At 43.7% G+C, this 20,010-nt stretch overlaps 1 protein-coding gene across 5 annotated transcripts in view; it reads right to left on the reverse strand.

Moving 5' to 3' along the window:
- Window positions 1-20,010, reverse strand: part of TRERF1 (transcriptional regulating factor 1) — a 394,859-nt gene that overhangs the window by 144,872 nt on the left and 229,977 nt on the right. For all 5 annotated transcript variants that reach the window (XM_029593303.1, XM_029593302.1, XM_029593299.1 and 2 more), the window contains exon 4: window positions 7,524-9,162. In XM_029593303.1, coding sequence (XP_029449163.1) covers window positions 7,524-8,924 — 1,401 coding nt within the window. In that variant the 5' untranslated portion in view covers window positions 8,925-9,162. The remainder of the gene's footprint in view (window positions 1-7,523; window positions 9,163-20,010) is intronic.

A 20,010-nucleotide genomic window follows, 5' to 3' on the forward strand; every position in this document is an offset into this window, starting at 1 on the left:
GGAGATGTCAAAAGACTGTTTGAGGATGGAATCCAGACGTCTGTCCTGAGCGTCCTTGAGTGCTGCTCCTCCCTCCACTGGGATAGTAGTGTGCTTCAAAACCGTGCAGACCATGGCGTCCACTTTCAGACATGCCAAGAGATTTTTGGCAGCTGGGTCCAGAGGGTACATGGCTGCCAGGGCACACCCCCCTTTGAACGTAGTCTCCGGGGCATCCCATTCCAGGTCAATTAGCTGCTGGACGGCTTGTAATAGTGGGAAATGACGGGAGGTCTGACAGAGTCCCTCTAGTAGGGGATTCGTCTTAGGTTCCCCGAGGCACTTGTGCCCAGGATAGCTAGCTCTTTCAAGCTTTGTGTGACCAGGTCTGGAAGCTCGTTATTGGTGAAGAAGCGCCTCATGGTTCGGTGTGGCTCTGTGCCCGGAGGGAGTTCCCCTTCCTCCAAGGGTTCTTATTCTTCATCTGAGTTGTCTGTGTCCCCGAAGGTGGGGCTTCTGGGCGCTGGAATCACTTCCCTGGGCATAGAGTGTCCCGGGATGTTGAGGTCCTCTGGTGGAGGTTGTGGCCGTATTATCAGAGGCCCCGCTTGCATGTGGACGAAAGTATGCAGGCCTTTGAAAAATTCCACCCAGGAGATAGATGCTGGGTCTAAATTAGGAGGCGCTGTGTCCCTGGGGAGCCCTGTTTGAGGGAGGATCCTGCTGGGAGACGCTAGGTCTGGCGTACTGTTCAAGAAGCTGGAACCTGGTACCGGTTGGGGATGGCCATGGGCTGGATCCCCCAGGGCCTCCTCGCACTCCTCAACATGCTGTGCAGCTCTTATGTGGCATGCTGGGCAAAGGCCCTGAGCCTTGAGCTTCTTTTCCGGTGGTGCCATGGCTTGTGAGCGTAAAATACAGTTATGCTCTCCGGTGCGTCCAAGTTGTGCGCATAGGATTGGTACGCGCTCAGGGAAATGTGTGCGCTGTTGTGTGCCCGGCACAGTAAGCGCATGGCTATGCGCGTCGCTTGTGTGCACGATACTTGGGCACGCGACGTTGTGCGCACAAGGTATTTGTGCGCACAGCTCGCCTCTGTGTGCACGGATTGGGACGGCGGACAGGGCGGCGAACAGATTAAATTGATGACGGCGACCACGCGGACCATATGGCGACCACCTCGGAGGGTCTCCACGTGGGAAGACCCTCGGATCTGACCGGGGACTAGCCCTGCTAGGGCAGATCAACCCAGTGGCACTGGTCCCGGCTGGCGACCTGTGCGACTCCTCGAGCTTCAGAGACAGGAGACTTTAAATAGATTTCTACCTTACCTTGTCTCGGCGCTTCCTGGTCTCGTTCCGGGCGGTCTCCAGCTGCGGGGGGAGAGGGAAAATACCTTCACCGCCGCGCTTGAAGTTGCACCCACTGCTCTCAGCCTCACCCGATGTCGGGGGCTAGGTCCCGCCGAGGGTCGGCCGCTGGACCAAAGCTTACCTCCGAGGGATCGCAGAAATCACCTCGGGAATTTTTAACTGAGGGAGGGACCCAATGGGTGTCACCGCAGGAGAGCGGGGCTCGTCTGTGGAGGTAAGATTTCTTCTCCTTTTTGTTTTCTTTGCTAAATTACTCTAACGCTGTGCTAGCGTGCATAGAGTCCCGAACTGCTATGGAGACGGAAAATACTGAAGAGCTGCACTTCCTGCAGGGGTTTATGTACTAGGGCTGACGTCAATTGAAATCTGATCCGTCTCCAACTGCTATCAGGAGTACACTATACCCATTGGTCCTGAGTCCATCTACTACACGCTAGGAAATTTAGTATTTTGGTGCCGGCACGTGCCCTAGGTGTATGAAGTAGGTTGGTTGTTATAATTTTCATTGTTTATTATTTTCTTTATTACACTTCCTTGTTTCTGGTTCCTTACCCTCTTTTATATTGGTGCTTTTGTAGCCTGTACTGTCAAACCATATTTCCGATTTTGTATTAATTTCTATTTGCTATTTTTTTGTCACAACCATGGCTTTATTTCTTCACAAGTTATGCTTGTATGTAATACTTTAAAATATAAATAAAGAGTTAAACAATGATGTTGGTTGTATGTGTAGTGTATGTGTGGAGATGTTCTCGAGATGTGGGGATGAGAGTCTGGTACTCCGAGACATTTCCCCGCCAGCACTGTGTGGTGAGGAAAATTCTGTACCCCTGCGTCACTCTCCAGCCTCGTCAGTAGGACGTGTGGTGTCCAAAGAGACACAATGACGGGGCTCATTTGCATAAGCTCTAACACATTTATTTTATCTGGCTCTACAAGGCACCATGGGGAAAAAGGCGGCAAACACACAAAAAGCAGGGGGGGGAAGCAAAGCAGTGGCAATCCTCAACCCTCTCATATTAAGGTCCAAAGCAAGAGTAACATCCGGCATGCAAGATCAGCGTGTGTTAAAACGAAACAAAACACTTCTACCCATCTCTGCAATCTTTATTCTTCTTCAATGAATGAAGCTGTCAAGCCCATTAAGATGCAGGATTGGGAGTACTCTAGCACAGCATACCTTTCCCTGCATACTCAGCATCCACTAAACAACCCTGCATGGCTTTCATGGCCTAATGCTCATAGTTACCTTCAACACATGACAGCAAGGGTAGAGGCAGAGGGAAATGGAGCTTCACGTGCCCAGAGAGGCGTTTCCCCAGCAGTCCCGTATTCATACAGGGGTGCTCAGCCTTCACCGACGCCGCTCTTGCCAGGACCCTGGCAGCTTGGCCATTACATTCATCAGCTGCTTTGCAAAAGTGGTCGAGGATTGTGTTAAGATAGCAGGCCCTTGTGACCTCCTGCTTTTCAAGCTCTCTGTGGTCACTGCAGATAATGCGGCATGCTGCAAGACTGAGCGTAGCCATTTACTACTCAGGGCCCTTTTATGCGGCCTGATTCTGATATGGAGAAAAGAGCACTGAAAGAGTTTCAGCTGTGCTAAGGGAGCATGGACTAAGGTGGTCCCTACAAAAAATTTGGAAAGGCTGCCCCAGAAGTGGTGCTGTGCTGCTGCAAAAAGGCTGCCATGACATGCTCACTGCCTATTCCTGCATCCTCCACTGATCCTTCTGAACCCTCCTAGTGAGACCTCTTCCCAGCCCTCATACGTTTCCTTTTTTCAGTGAATGTGGAGTGTTGGGTTCTTACGTATTGTTGACAGGTCCAGCATGTGCTGCAAGGGTGAGTGACCAGCAATAGCGGAACTGTAGGTTGCTTGGATTGGCAGTGATCTAATGAGTGTGTTCTCTTTTCTTTTGTTTCTCAAACTGATCAAGATCCACTGAAGATCCTACTGCTGGTTTGGGGGGGTGTCAGAGCAGGGTATCCTACCTCCCAGCTTCAGGGCAGGACCATATATAAATTCAAAGGTGCTCCTGCGACTTCTGGAGAGGGTTGAGGGGCCAGAAGACCAGCAGTATCTGGGCCAGGACAGCCACCCTACGTGCATTTCCCTATCCATGTCTCTGATTGCGTAGTGTCGCTGTTTCTGTGTGCCTGAAAGCGACTTTGCACATGGTGGCTCTGAATTGTTTGCTGGTGTGACAGATGCTGTGTTCTCATGTTTTCTTGGTGTGTGCCACTTGCTCCAGCATTTTTCACAGTGCATGCCCACTGCCTATGTATCTGTCCTTTGGATGTGTGCGCGTTTTATGGCATCATTTCAATTCTGCGTTTCAGAAGCAGTCCCCTGTTGCGTGCAAAAGGAAAAGCACATGCTTTTTCTGTGTCACTGACTGCTGGTTTTTCTTTTCTTGTGGCTACCAGTTCTGTCCTTTGTTAATTTGTATTTCATTTCCCTCTTCTGCATTCCACCCTTCCAGTGTTACAATATTTCCCCCCTTATCCTTCTTTCCCTGACTTTACAGGCCATGCAGCCTCCTCTCTATAGGCATGCCTCCTGGGCCAGATTTGCCCCCAGTGCAATGAAATGGAAAGGGATGCCCGCTTCTGTAAGTGACGCTATAAATGCTGCCTGCTTTTCTGGTTTTCCCACTTCCTGGGTTCTGTGCTCTTACTGGTTTTGTGCTTTTATCTACTAGCCTTTATTCTCTTCTAAGCCCCTCTCTGCCTCCAGGAGCAGGCAAAAGAAGGAGTGGGCCCAGTGAGGAGGAAGAAGACTTCTCTAGTCTTGAGGAAAAGATACCAGGTATTTGATTAGGAAGAAATCCAAATCTTTAAAATGACATAACAAAAAAAAAAATATTTTTCGTCACTCCGGTGTCCCACTTTGATGTGTGAGTCACTGACTGGAGAATGGTAAAAAGAAGAGATTACAGCGGCACTGAGCAAATGCTGCGGCAATTCGTTCCTTGTTTTCCTTTATCCTTTTGGCTTGCTTCCACCCTGTTGTTTCGGGCCTCCACTTGTCAGATAGCAAGGGCCACAACAGAGTTTATCCAAAGGATATTCAGGGCAGCAAATGCCTATTCGGCCCGGCAGGAAAAAGATATTCAGGGTGAGCAGGAGGCGGGACCAGCGCTTTGCCACTGACCAAACCCTCAGAGGTTAGACACCCGTATATTTATACAGCACTTACTCACTTCCCACACCTTTCCACTAAGAATATATTTACTTCTACCCTTTGGAATGGATATGAAGACAGTATCACTCATCATACATGAGTACAGTGTGTGTGTGTGTGTGTGTGTGTCCGTCCATATGCATGATAGGGAGGAGCATGTGTGGATAGTCAGTGCTTTTGGCACGCATGAGTAGCAGGAAGGGTATGAAAAGTCGCTTTTCAAAAGATAAGTGCCATGATCTCCGGAAGGGATACTGGTTTTGATAACATTGATTCAATTACTCATTTTTCCAAACCCATGTGTTGTACTTGGCGGTCCGTGGGCTGCTCCCGCGAACCACCGCACTTACCTCCCCGGGCCGGGCCCAAGCCTTGCTGCCCGTTAGCATGGCGAACGCTGCCAGCCAAGCCGTGCGGCAGGACGCCGCTCTCCCCGGGACGCCGACAGCTGAACGCCGATAGCACGTGCCACGCACCATTGCCCGGGCCCGCGGTGGGAAAAATCCCTGCGGCCCCCTAGAGATGACACCACCAGGCACTGCCCTACGTAAGGGCAGCTCCCCAGAAGCAACTCGTCTCAGCAAAGTTCCAGCTACTCTTCAGTGCTGCTTCCCGGCGTCCAGTTTGTCTTCAGTCCTCACCCAGCTTGTCTTCTGTCTTCGACCTGCCTGTTCTCGCTCTTTGCCTGCCTACCCTGCCTATCCGTCCCGCTTCTCCTCCTTCAGACGGATACTGCTTTTAACCTCAGCCTGGCTTTGGATATGTCTGACCGCCACCTGTCTATGACCCTAGCTAACTATGGATCTTCTGTTCTGCAATCAGCAAATACCCCGCCTAAGTTGTGCTGGCCCCAGCACCCAAAGGCTCCACCTGAGGGGAACGTGGTATAGACTGGTCTCTGCTTTGCCTGGCTCCTCCCTGCAGGTAGTGCCAATCTTGCCTTGACTCAAGGATCCACAGACACAACACCATGCTCAAGGTGAGTTATAATTCAGGTTCAGTAGGTAGATCCTTGTCCCAGATGGCTTACAATCAAAGTTAGTATCCAACGCAATGGAGGGTAAAGTGATTTGCCCAAGATCACAAGCAGCATCAATGGGATAAACAGAATATGAACCCTGGCTTCCCTAGTTCTTAGCTCACTGTTTTAACCACTAAGCCAAAATATTTTAAAACTGCTTGCTGTCAAGGCGTACTGCCAGTGTTTTACACCACATGAACAGGAGCGGGGCTAGATGCTGACAAGGTTGGTTTGCACAGAATGAGAATCAGATATTCTTCTGCTGGTACTGGCCTCCTTCCCCTCGTGTTGAGCTCTCAGTTGCTGGTGGCCGGCAGGACAAACTGGAACACCTACACATCAAGGACTGGTACTAAAGGGCACTCACTAAGGGAGAGTTGAGGAATTGATGCAAGAAACAAAAAGGTCTCCACTAAAACAGACAAGAGATAGGGAGAACAAGACCAGACTAGCAGCAAACAAGAACAAGACAAAACAAACTAGGACAAGGAAGCTACAAATTAGGGCCAAAAACAAGAAAACAAACAGGTCGGAACAAACAAGGCAAGAAGGCCACAGATTACGGCCAAACAGAGCAGAATAGACAAAGCAAGAGGCCACAGAGTAGGGCCACACATGACCAGAGCAGGAACACACAAAAGGCAGAACTAGCACCAACCAGGATCCAAGCTGAGACCAGCTGCATGATGTGAGGCAGGCTTTTAACTGTGGCAGTGTCAGAAGAACATGGTCGCCAGTAGGATCTCCAAGCCATAAAACTTGGAGGATTAGACAGCACATATCCCCAGCCCACTGTGGACCACTGCTGGTAGGAGGCAAGAACTGCCCATAGACCCTCACACATGCTTGACTTTTTTGTACACATCCATTCCAAAGGGAAGAAGTAAATATATTCTAAGTGGAAGGCTCCGACAAGTGAATACATGTTGTATAAATATGTGGGTGAATACATTACCAGTAGAGTAATCATGATCATTTTAACAAGTGGATAGAAATCCATTTGTTTTATATGAAACAATTGGTGCCTATGAACATCAATGCACTTAAATTTGCTTAAAAGGAAGTGGACAAAAAGAAATCCAGATTTTAAATTAAGCATTACTGAATATGTGTTTCAAGCAGAGCCACTGAAGTTTTATCATTAATGAACACACATAATGGTAAAAACAATCTGCTCTTCTTGGCACTTTACATTTAAACAGTACGTTAAGCAACCTTCTCCCACTGAAAACACAACACAAGAAACATTAGAGGTCTTACATCATTACATGTAAATACTTACGCAACTGTAATAGCAAGATTTTCAACATCTGATTAATAAGAGAAACATTTTCCTTCCACATGCAATATTTTTTCATTATTTAAAAGACTATATATAATCATACTATCCACTTCAAAACAAATCAAGGGACTATGGCAGGATGTTACAATTTTGGCCTTTGAAGTGGGTATACACTGCCCCTAAGTTTCTGATTTGATGTAAATTGGCTACTCTTACTTCCTAATTGTGCAGTCATTTTATTTTTGCTCTTGGGGATTAGGTGGCCTATTCCTCTGAGAGGTGGCAACCTTGGGTGGCTTCTGAATAACTAATGCAACACTATTTATTCTGCATTAATTCCTCAGATCCTTATTATCATAGTGAAATCTTTGCCTCTTGAACATATGCACCAACATGTTTTTCACAAAAGGTAAAGGTGTGCTTTTCAGCACAGTGTTTTTCTTGTTGATGGGCAATGAATTAATATTTGCCAATCCTGGTTGGATGCCAGCGCCAAAGGCCGTAGATCACTTCCAGGCGGAGATAATTTTCACTCATTGCTCAAGCAGCAATGCCTTATGCATGACTACACATTTTAAGTTTCACAACTAATCCCATCATAGAGAATGCATGTAAGAATTCTTATCAAAGAGTGCACAGAACAGAAAAGCAAATGTTAAGACGATTATGTACCAGACCTACCTGAGACCACATGGCATTTGAAGACTGCTGCAGTCCTTTATTGTTCACAGGATGAATAGCTGGCTGTGATCCAACAGGTTGATGAGGGACTGTACTCTCTCTAGTACCCATATCTTGCCTTGAATGATTCTCTATTACTTCTGTATTTGAGATATCAGTATAGGAACCCAACAGACCCTGAGTCCTGCTCTCATTCTGGTATTGCTTCTGTTGACTGACTTCTTGCTGTGGTTGTTGTTGCTGCAGTAAACTCTGCCCATACAACTGACTGTACTGTTGTTGTGGATTTTGATAAAAATATTGAGGTACTGCTCCCAACTGCATAAGCTGTACAGGATGTTCTTGGCTGTACTGGTGTCTCTCATGCATCGTCTTTTGGTTGTAGTCCCGTTGATAGGCTGGAGGTTGTAGCTGCATGTGGTGCTGCTGCTGCTGCACAACCTGATGTAACTGCTGCATTACTGTGTGCGTTTGGTAATATTGAGATATTTGCAATGAGCACTGAGTCTGCTGTTGCTGCTGTCGTGTTTGTTGATGTTGCATTTCTTGCATTGAGATGGGCTGTTGTCCTGGTTGCTGCTGCTGCTGCATGTAATATTGAATCTGTTGCGGTAACATCTGCGGGAGCTGCATTTGTTGCATGTGTTGTTGTCCATGAGGCAGGGGAGGCTGAGACTGCATTTGTGGGATGTGTTGTGAATAATCATAGTATAAATGCTGCTGCTGCTGCTGCTGCATGGCTTGTAGGTGTTGCTTTTGTTGTGGGCTTGCAAAGCTCGGGTGCCCTGACTGCGAAATTGGTTGATATCGCTGAATACTTGAAGGAAGAGAGTGTTGTTCAACAGCAGGCTTCTGAGACAACAGATGTCTAAGTGCACTGTCACTGGCATTATCCATAAGTAAGGATTGAGTATGCAGGCCTTGGGTCATGCTATTTGCTTCAGTCTTTAAGTTTTGGTTAGTAAATGCCTGAGTAAATGAGTCTAACTTATGTAGAACTCCACTAGACACAGCCTGTGATTGATTTTCATTGGCTTGAGAAGAATATGGATAATAGTATCCATCAGTCGTTTCATCCTGTCTTGGATTATTCCACATTAGGTTCTGATTATTTTGACTATTTAAGCTGTTTCCTGAGCCAGGGTGTGTCCAACCTGTTTGTCTAGAGGGCTCTGTTGCACCAAGATTCTTAGAAGCTATGGTTAAATTATCCCTTGAATCTTGGGAATAATGGGGAGACACAGGAGACAGTTGAGATACATTCATTGCTGATGAGCTATAGCTGTGATTCAAACCACCACTCACAGTGGAGAGAGAATTTGTCTGCTGTGGTTGGTAATATAAGCTCTCATTATTGTTGACCGCATGGTTGTTAGCTTTATACAATTGCTGATCTTCCATATTTATTATGCTTGGCCAGAGTTTACAAAAACAAACCCCACTACAAACTGAAATCCCTGAGAGATCTTTTCAAAAATCTCAATATTTCTGTAATATTAAGTTTGTCCTTTTACAAGGACTGTTGTTCTTTCTGGCCGTTTGTAGTTTTGAGAGAACTGACGTCCTTCACATCTTCAAAAAGGATGAAAGCACAAATGTTGATTAGAACTGTAGATCTCTACGGTAGGCGGTCATTGACCTGTAACAGTAAGTTAACAAAGAATTTAAATATATTCTCCTAAATCATGTTTGCATTTCTTCTGCAAGGTTAAGCAATGTGTTTTTGAACTCATAATCTGCATTAAAAATGTATTCAATCACTTCTAACAAACAGGTGCAACTCAAAGTGAATCTCTAGCAACAAAAATTTTATTTATTTATTTAAAAACTTCTATACCGTCGCTAAGTTATATACCATCGCAACGGTTTACAAATAGGCACATAGACTAAGGTAAGTAAATGTAGGATATTGTACATTCTAACAGGTGCCAATAAAGTTCGGTTACAATTTCATAAATAAAATCATTATTTGAGTAATGTTGGTCATGTCCAGGTGTATTATTGAGTTACTATCGCTTTGAAATATTACTTCTTAAATGTAGGATTGAGTAAATTCATTCTCATCTGCATTACCCTGTACTTTCATTCTCTACCCTCCACACTCTTTAGTGAAGGCTTTTTTAAAGAGCCATGTTTTTAGATTTTTCTTAAAAGTTTTGAGATTATTCTGTAATCTGAGTTCGGGGGGTATCGTGTTCCATAGTATGGGCCCAGCCAATGATAATTGCTGCCATGGAAAGCAAAGGTCCAGATAGTTCCAACCAGAGAGTATAAAAGCAAGCAGTGTGATGGTCATTGACTAATGGGTGAACTCAGGAAAGAACCACCATGAGCTGCTTCTTCCATGTTTACCATATGGCAACTATGTAAAAAGTTTACTTAAATACATAAACTGATTTGCAATCACTTGGAAGCCACAGAATAATCAAATATACAATCCGAATTTCCCATTTTTATGATTCTTTATAAGCTGGGATGCCTTTTATTGGACCAACATAATAATTATCCAAAGATGATGTACATGAATTTTTAAGACCACAAAGATTCCTTCTTCAGACGCCATCGTGTACAACATCATCTCTATATAATTCTTATGCCTATCCAACAAAAGGTATCACAACATGCAAAAGAGCCCAGTTTTCTTCAGGACCAACAGGATGACCAGTAACTTTTTTACCACTGATGGCAACAAATGTCAATTCATACAGTTTCTCCAGGCTTGATCTAGGTTAGGCAAGTCTCACATGGCCATGGTGAGTGTGTGGTCAGCAAGTCTTTTGTGTCTCAGAAGGCAAGCACAGAAGGGAAACAAAGATCTGCCCCCCTGGCATCTAGAGAGGCCCAATGGAAGGAAGAAGACAGTGAGGAAGAAATGCCTGGACACCCCCCCCTCCCCCACTCTACCACGAACCTCATGATCGCTAGGGAGCTGGCAGGTACAGAGAATGCAGGTACAGTGGCAGGTGAGGCAGAGCAAGGGAAGGAAAGGCAGAGAACAGATGCTGAGTCTTATCAGCTTTATAATACAACTATTGACCCAACCAATAAAAGAAGAAATGGTGAAGAATGGCACTCTTTCTTCTTCAGCTGCCATGACCTCTCCTCTGGCTGTTTTCTAGTCCTCTTGTCTCAGTTCCCATGCAGGACAGAGACACCGGATCTTGCCTGCAATCTCTCCCCAACTCAGCTTTAGGTCACTGTGTTTTGGAGGGAGGGGGTAGCAGGGAGCCCCATGCCAGCAGCCAGTGCTGCTGTGTCTGGCTGATGATGCAGCCTCACTCCAAAAGTTACTCATAGAAAGTTGGCTAACTCAAGGCCTTATAGGGAGCGATTGCAATGCCAGTTGTAGCCAGAATTAGGTCACCTGAAAGCTACAATGCTGAAATGGCTTGATGAGGTATATTATGCTATTGCACACACAGCAAAAGTAACTTTCAATTTGAAAGTACTTTTTTTCCCTTTTTAACTCAATTTTGGGAACCATTTTTGGTCTAGCTTGTCAGCAGGACTGATGTAAGGGAATTTAGGGACTCTAGGTGAATTTTCAGCCTTGCAAGCCCCTCCCTCCAATTAACTTTCAGGCCCATGGATCTCCCCTCCTCTTAAGATTTTGAAAATTAAACTCAACAATCATGATATCCCTACCATTAGCCCTCTCAGAATAATCCTATAAAAACACATAACTGAACATCATACTTCTAAATATTAAAAAACTTTTGTTTTGCATACATATACAAAGAAGCAAAACTATGTTTTAGAAATCATGTCTGATGAATGTGTCATCTGTGAATCTGGGAGGGTAGACTGCAGAAAATTATAAATGAAAAGAAATTCATACCACATTTGCTGAAGATAAGCTCTGAAATGGCTCACTAGGCTGAACTAAGATATTTCCCTTTACTACTACTCACTATCCCAAATAAATTTCAGATTCTGTTGTCACCTCAGTAACAGCAACACAAACTCCCTCCTTTTGTGAAGCAATATAAAACCTTGCAAGAAAGCCACTCAGAATCAATATACCACATTCATCACTCCAAAACAGCACTAATTCTCAGAACTCAAACAGCAACAATTCTATCCAAAGGCAGTGATGTAATGATTACACCAAGCTCTAGAACACTATTAAACATTTATATAGCACAAAAATGTGTAAGCAGTGTATTTATTTATTTATTTTAACATTTTTATATACCGACAACCGTTTGCACATCGTATCGGTTTACATGTAACTTGCAATTTGAACAAGGACAGCCGCCGCAGTGGCAGACGCCTTTACATAGAACAAAAACTACAGGAGGATTTTAAAGTAAATTAAGTGACAGGATAACTGGACTAGGGAAGGTAAGACATATAAACTGGGATAAAATCAAATACAGAGTATGAATAATTAAGAACGGTAAATATTCATTGCAGCATTCTGTAGGAGTTGCAAAGGCTTGGTGTAGGTGGAAGGGAGGCAAATAAGAAGGGCATTACAAAAGTCTATTTTCGAAAAAATGATAGACTGTAGGACAGTGCGAAAGTCAGAGAAGTATAGCAGAGGTTGGAGATTTTTGATGGTTTGTAGCTTGAAATAGCAATCACTGAGAATAGATATGATGAAGGGTTTTAGGGTGAGCTGATTGTCAATTAGAACACCCAGGTTCCGTGTGTGGGTGGGGAAGGTAGTGGAGGAATAGGCTGGGGGAATGGAAGGGAAAGGCCGTTTAGAGGAGATAATGAGGAGTTCAGTTTTTTGCGGGTTGAGAGCAAGGTGCATGTCGGTGAGAAGTTGGTTGATCGAGGAGAGGCATGATTCCCAGTTTTGGAGGGCGGTCTGGACAGAGTTTGTAAAGGGGAAAAGAAGTTGAACGTCGTCTGCATAAAGTGTTTGATTCCAAGGTTGGTGAGGAGATTGGTGAGTGGGAGCATGTAGATATTAAATAGCGTGGAGGACAGGGAAGAACCTTGGGGGACACCTCTTTCAAGACTAATTGGGTCAGATTTGTTGCTATCAATGATGACTGTATAGTGACGATTTTTTAGGTAGGATTTTATCCAGGAGAGAGCAGTACCAGAGATGCCGATGCTAATGAGGATGTTGATAAGGATATTATGATTAACAGTATCGAAGGCTGCTGAAATATCTAACATTGCAAGGAGATAGGAATTCCCAGTGTCCATTCCTTTGATTATGGTGTCTGTTAGGGAGAGAAGTAAGGTTTCGGTGCTGAGGTGCTTCCGGAAACCATATTGTGTGGAGGGAAGTATATTGTTTTGTTCAAGATAGTCAGACAAACGAGAATTAACAATTTTTTCCAGAATTTTAGATAGGAATGGGAGGTTGGAAATGGGTCTGAAGTTAGATAAACTAGTAGGATCAAGGGTGGTTTTTTTTAGGATGGGTTTCACCACGGCTTGTTTTAGGATGTGGGGGACTGTGCCTTGTTCCAATGACCAGTTGAATATGTCAGAAAGAGGTTTCGCAATTACTTTGGGAATAGATATAAGGTGCTTGGTGGGGATGGTTTCAGAGGGGTGGGAGGAAGGTCTCATCTTTTTTAAGATGTTTTCTATTTCCAAGGAGGAGGAAGGTTCAAAGGATGAGAGGGTGGTCGAGTGGTTGATAGTGGGAAGAGTCACATGTTCAGTGTTGATGGAGAATTGCACAGAGAGTGAGGAAACTTTGTTTTGAAAAAAGTGGGCTAATTCATTGCACCGTTTTTTAGAGGTCGATTCATGAGGTTGGGTTTGAGTGGACCTGGTGAGATTAGAGATCATAGTAAAAAGTGCCTTAGCGTTGTACTGGAGATTGTGAATTTTTTTAGCATAGTATTCACATTAGGTCTGATTAATTGCTTTATTGTACTTATGCATGAGTTGATAGTATGAGGTTTTTGTTGCTGGGGATGGGTGTTTTTGCCAACGCCTTTCGGCAGTTCTAAGGAGGGTTTTGAGGTTCTTGAGTTTGGGAGAGAACCATGGTTTTTTGCTTGGTAGGGCAGGTTTAATAGTTTTTAGTGCAATAGGGCAGGTTAGGTTTGCAATAAGGATCTTAAAATTTAGTTAAGACAGAAGAAAATCAAGCATTTAGGGAGAATAAGAGAAAAATGTAAAGTCTTAAACGCAGGTTAGTATGAACAGTTTAATTGAAGGCAGGGACCATTTTTTCTCATTACAAGGCACTCTATGAAATACATATTTATTTATATACATGTATGATTTGCCATTCCTAAAAGCTTACAGCAATGTGGAGAAGTAGCTAGTGGTTAGAGCAGCAGGCTGTGAACCAGGGAAGCTAGGATTCAAATCCCATTGACACTCCCTTGTGACTTTTAGACAAGTCACTTCATCCTCCATTGCCATAGATACAAATTTAGAATCTATTTCCTAAGCTGCATTAGGTATCTACCACGTGGTAAATGGCATAATGCAGTGATAATGTGTGGTGTTTAAAATACTGTGCTTTATTCTGCATCTAGCACTAGGAGCATGCTGATATGCATGCTTTTCAGCTCATTACTAGCCTAATACAAGCAAATTAAATGTATTTATTTTAAAAATGTATATTTTATTTATTTATTTGCTTTTATATACCGTGTTCGATTTGCATATCACATCGGTTTACATATAACTTACAAAGTGCAGGAAGTCAAGCATTTCCTTTTGTTTGGTACAGAGAACACTAGAAGCAGTAAAGTGAGGAGTAACAGTAACATGATTAAACGGTGGTAACAGTAATAAACAGTTAAATAACATTTGTGATCGTAGTAAACAATATGATAGTAATAGTAATAAACAGTAACATTTGATGTAGGGTGTATCTGAGGCAATGGCGTGGGGTGCATGTTATATATACATATATGGTGAAACTGAGAGTGTCAGTATGTTACAATATTAGGTATTGGGGAGAAACATCATGGGTAGTGACCTGATAGATATAGCATAAAGGATATAGAGTGGGTAGACATTTAATTATGGTGTGTTGGGTGCGGGTGGTGTTTTCTTTGCCTGTGGGGGGTCGGGGCTTGGTTTGGGGTTCGTTCGTGCTTGTTGTTGGGAAGATTTTGCGGAATAGCCATGTTTTGAGATTTTTCTTGAATGATTGGGAGGATGTTCTTAGTTCTGTGTTCCATAGGGTGGGGCCGGCAATAGATAGTGTTCATTCCCTTGTTGATATCCATTGAGTGGCTTTTGGGGACGGTGTTTGTAGAAGGCCAGAGTTTGAGAAGCGCATATTCCGAGTGTGATTGTGTAGGTGAATGGGAGTGGTAAGCCAGTTGGTTTTGTCATTGTGGAGAATTTTGTGAATGATGGTTAGAGTCTTGTACTGTATTCTCTGAGGGATGGGTAGCCAATGTAGATCTTTAAGGATGGGTGTGATGTGGTCTGATCTTGAGCTGTTTGTAAGAGCTTTTTTTGGGTAGTTTGTTGATAAGGACTGTATTGGAGCTTTTGATCCATGATTCAGTGATGCAGAGGAGATCAGGGTGATTATCCATTAGGAAGTCGTGTATCAGTGGCAGTTTATTTGTGATTGATTGTGCATTGATTAGTGTCAGGGTGAGGATGGTTAAGGCTGAGAGGTATGGGTTGTTGTGGGTAGGGATTGTGGTGAGGGAGCGAGGTCTGGTGACGTTGTGGTATTCATTTCTTGAGTTCTTCCTGTTGTAGGGTAGGATTGAGATGTTGTATGTTGAGTGCATGTTTGGGAAGATTGAGTGGCTTTGCCTTGTTTTTGAGAGTGCTGGGGATGTTTGCAGATGAATAGGTTGCGATCCTTCTCGGTTGTTCGGTGGTTGAGTGTTGGTTGTAGTTATCAGCTTTCTGGTGGAAGAGTGTGGTGGCAGTGCAGAAGGGGCAGCGCGAAGGGGCTTGCTCCTTTGGATGCGCTTCTTCGGCGCGCGGTGCCTGGAGTGAGGTGGAATTTAAAGGACTCACTCGGTGCCTCCTCTGACGTCAGGTGGGGGCTGTCTTTGTAGTGCTCGGCGTGCGGGTAGGCCTCGGAGGCTGGGGCCTTGTCCCTGCCGGTCGCAGTGTGGTCGGTCATGGCCTCGGCTGGTGGGTCCGCACTATCTATCATTACTAGGTGCCTTACAAATGAACATACATAAGGGCGACCAAAATGATAAAGGGGATGGAATGGCTCCCCTATGAGGAAAGGCTAAAAGATTAGGGCTTTTCGGGCTTGGAGAAGAAACGGCTGAAGGGGGATATGATAGAGGTCTATAAAATCATGAGAGAACTAGAACGGGTAAATGTGAATTGTTATTTACTCTTTTGGATAATAGAAGAACTAGATGGCACTCCTTGAAGTTAGCAAGTAGCACATTTAAAACAAATCAGATAATATTTTTTTTCACTCAACACTCAATTAAGCTCTGGAATTTGTTGCCAGAGGCCATGGTTAGGGCAGTTAGTATAGATAGGTTTAAAAAAGGTTTGGATAAGTTCCTGGAAGAGAAGTCCATTAATTGCTATCAACCAAGTTGTCTTAGGGAATAGCCACTGCTATTATTGGCATTAGTAGCATGAGATCTTCTTAATGTCTACCTACTTGCCAGGTAATTGTACCTGGATGGCTACTGTTGGAAACTGGATGCTGGGTTGGATGGACCCTTGGTCTGATCCAGTATAGCAACTTCTTATGTTCTTATAAATACATAAAAATCAATAAAAAAAATAAAACAAGTGACACTAAATAAACCTCAATAATCGAAAGCCACAATATTTGATTCTAAGATACTTACAACTCAAGAGGGGAATGTCCCGATGCTCCTGGGGCCCTCCCAAGTCCCAGGACGCAGTCAAAGTTACCAAAAAAAGTTTTAAACTTGAGAACCCTGGATGCAGATCCCACTCCAAACCCCAAACTCTACCCCGTGTCAAAAAATTGCCCTTCCAGAGGCCAGTCCCCAGCATCCTAGCACGCCCTCCCAACCCACCCCTCTATGTTAAGTAGTTACAAGTGTTAGCAATCATGGTGGCTTGTTGTTAACCTGTTAATCTGTCGCAGCAGTGGCAACCGAGTCCTGGAGGAAGAAGCCGGGCGAGAGGGAGCCAGCAGGTTTTAAATCTCCCGCCGGTCTCTCCCTGCGGCCAATCTTGTAACCCGGCATCAGGGCGCGTTCTCATGTCGTCACCGCACCCAATGCCAGGCCAACTCAGGGGCGCGACGTCATAAGCACTGCTCCCTGGAGCCCCAGGAGGCCGTCACTGCCAGCCGCTGCCAGAGGATGAGGAGAGGGAGGGGAGGAGAATGGATCAACCCCCTCATGCCTGCAGGTAGGCTGGCCTAGTGTGCTGGAGGCAAAGCCCCCAGGTATGCAGCGGGTGCCCAGTTACTTGCGGTGCCCACACATTCATGCTGGGGGCGCCTTCCATATCTTTTTGGAGATGCAGTGACCAGAACTCCACAGTACTCCAAGTGCTGTCACACCATGGAGCAAAACAGAGGCATTATGACCTTCTCCATTTTATTCTCAATTCTTTTCCTAATAATTCCTAATAAACATTCTGTTTGCTTTTTTTGACTGCCACCACACACTGAGACAAGGATTTCAAAGAATTGGCCACAATGATGCCTAGATCCTTTTTCTGAGAAATAACTCCTAATATGGAACCTAACATTGTGTAACTGCAGTTTAGATTACTTTTCCCTATGTACATCACCTTGCATTTGTCCATATTAACTTTCATCTGCCATTTGGATGCCCAAGCTCCCAGTCTCGGAAGATCCTCTTCAATTTCTCACAATCCATTTGTGATATAACAGTTTGGAATAATATTGCATCATCTGCAAATCTGATCACCTCATTTGTTGTTCCCTCTTCAAGATCAGTTATAAATATATTAAAAAGCACCAGTCCGAGTACAGATCCCTGGGGTACTCCACTGTTTACCTTCCTCCATTGAGAAAACTGATCAGTAGGTCCTACTCTGTTTCCTAGCTTTTAACCAGTTCACAATCCACAACAGGACATGGCCTGCTATCCCATAACTTTTTAATTTTCTCAAGAGTCTCTCATGAGGGACTTTGTCAAATGCCTTCTGAAAATACAAATACCCTGGCTCACCATTATCCACGTGTATTGACCCCTTCAAATAAATTTAGTAGATTAGTGAAAAAAATATAGTAGATTAGTTGATTATATCCTGAATGTAGTCCGCTTTTAAGTGTCTGAAAGGCGGAATATAAAATCTAAAATAAATAAAATCATGTCTTTCTATATATTCTGTGAATAGTTTCTATGATGTTTCTCGGCACTGAGGTTAGGCTCACCCGTTCTATAGTTTTCCGGATCACCTCTAGAGCCCTTGTTAAAAAAATCTGTGTTACACTGGCCACCTCCAATCTACAGGTACAATAGACAAATTGAATATGTTCCAAATTACTAGCAATAGAGCTACAATTTCATTCTTGAGTTCTTTCAGAACTCTAGGGTGTATGCCATCTGTTCCAGATGATTTGCTACACTTCAGTTTGTCAATCTGCCTTATTACATCTTGCAGGCTCACTGTGATTTGTTTCACTTCCTCAGTCATCACCATTAACTACTGTTTCTAGCATGGGTATCTTGCCAACATCCTCTTCAGTAAACACTGAAGCAAAGAATCCATTTAGTCTTTCTTCTATGGCCTTGTCTTCCCTAAGGGCCCTTTTTAGCCTTCGATCATCTAACCGCCCAACTGACTACCTCACAGGCTTCCTGCTTTGCATGTATTTGAAAAAGTTTTTATTTTGAGTTTTTGTCTCCAGGACAGCTTTGTTTCCAATTCTCTTTTTATCCACCTTATCAATGTTTTGCATCTAACTTGCCAGTGCTTCGCTTTCTCCTATTTACTTCATTTGGATCCTCTTTCCATTTTTTAAAAATGCTCTTTTGCCTCTAATAGCCGCTTTCACCTCACCTTTTAACCATGCCAGAAGTCATTTGGCCTTCCTTCTGCCTTTTTTAATGCATTGAATACATCTGGCCTGGACTTCCAAAATGATATTTTTAAACAATATCCATGCCTGATGTAAACTCTTAACCTTTGCAGCTGCACCTTTTAGTTTTCTTCTATTTTCCTCTTTTTATCAGTCTCCCTTTTGAAAGTTAAAATCTAGAGAGAGAGTTTTTCTTAATGTCCTCCCTTCAGTTATTAAGTCAAATTTGATCACATTATGATCACTGTTGCCAAGTGGCCCCACTATCATTACCTCTCACTTTTAACTAAGAATTGGGTCTAGAATAGCTCCCCCTCTCATCAGTTTCTTGACCAGCTGATCCATGAAACAGTCATTTATTTCATCTAGAAACTTCACCTCCCTAGCATGTCCTGATGTGACATTTATCCAGTCAATATTGGGGTAATTGAAATCTCCCATTAGTACTGTGCTGCCAAATTTGTTAGCTTCCCTAATTTCCATTAGCATTTCATTGTCCCTCTGTTCCTTCTGGCCAGATGGACAGTATATTCCCCTATCGCTATACTCTTGCCCATCACAGGGAATTTCTCTTCATAAAGATTCCATGGTGCATTTATTCTCCTACAGGATCTTTATCCTGTTTGACACTATGCCTATCCTAACATATAATGCCACCCTCCCCCCCACACACCAAGTTGAACCACCCTATCACTGCAATATAATTTGTACCCTGGTATAGCACTTTCCCATTGATTATCCTCCTTCCACCATGTCTCTGAGATGCCATTTATGTCTACCTCTTCATTCAGTGTTAAACATTCTAACTCACTCATCATACATTTTAGAATTCTTGTATTTGCATACAGACATTTCAAGGTGTGTTTTTTTTATTTGTATATATACAACTCAGTTGAAAGGAATAATTTTGAATCTTTTAACTCAATCTGTTCTTTACTTAAAGGTACCTGGGCTACTTTTAGAACCTCTGTATCAGGATGCTTTAATGCCCCTGTTTTGTTAGTATCCTTCAACGATAACTCCTTTTGAACCATATGCTGCTGTGTGACTGTGTGTTGGCTTTCCTCCATGTTCTAGATTAAAAGCTGTATTGTCTCGTTTTAAAATGTTAGCACCAGCAGCCTGGTTCCACAGATCATCAATGCCTCTTTTTTACAAGGCCTCGTCCCCACTCCAGTCAAATTCGCTATCCTGAAACCTTTGCTAAAAAAAACAAATCTTTCCCCAGATAACCCAGCCAACTTCCGCCCTATAGCTAATCTTCCGATTATCTCCAAAATCATGGAAAAATTAGTCAATAAACAACTCGCCGAATACTTGGAAACCAACAACCTCCTCTCAACATCTCAACTTGGGTTCCGAAAATCTAGAAGCACCGAATCCCTCCTTTTGTCACTTTCAGACAATATTCTCTTGAACTTAGAGAAAAAACAATCCTCATTTTACTCGACTTATCAGCAGCTTTCGACACAGTGAACCATGATATCCTCTTAGATTGTCTTACAGAGATTGGCATAAAAAACTCCACACTCAACTGGTTCTCATCTTTCCTCCAGAATAGGTTTTACAAAGTCA

The sequence above is a fragment of the Rhinatrema bivittatum genome, chromosome 3 (genome assembly GCF_901001135.1).
Source record: "Rhinatrema bivittatum chromosome 3, aRhiBiv1.1, whole genome shotgun sequence".
NCBI classification, from domain to species: Eukaryota; Metazoa; Chordata; class Amphibia; order Gymnophiona; family Rhinatrematidae; genus Rhinatrema; species Rhinatrema bivittatum.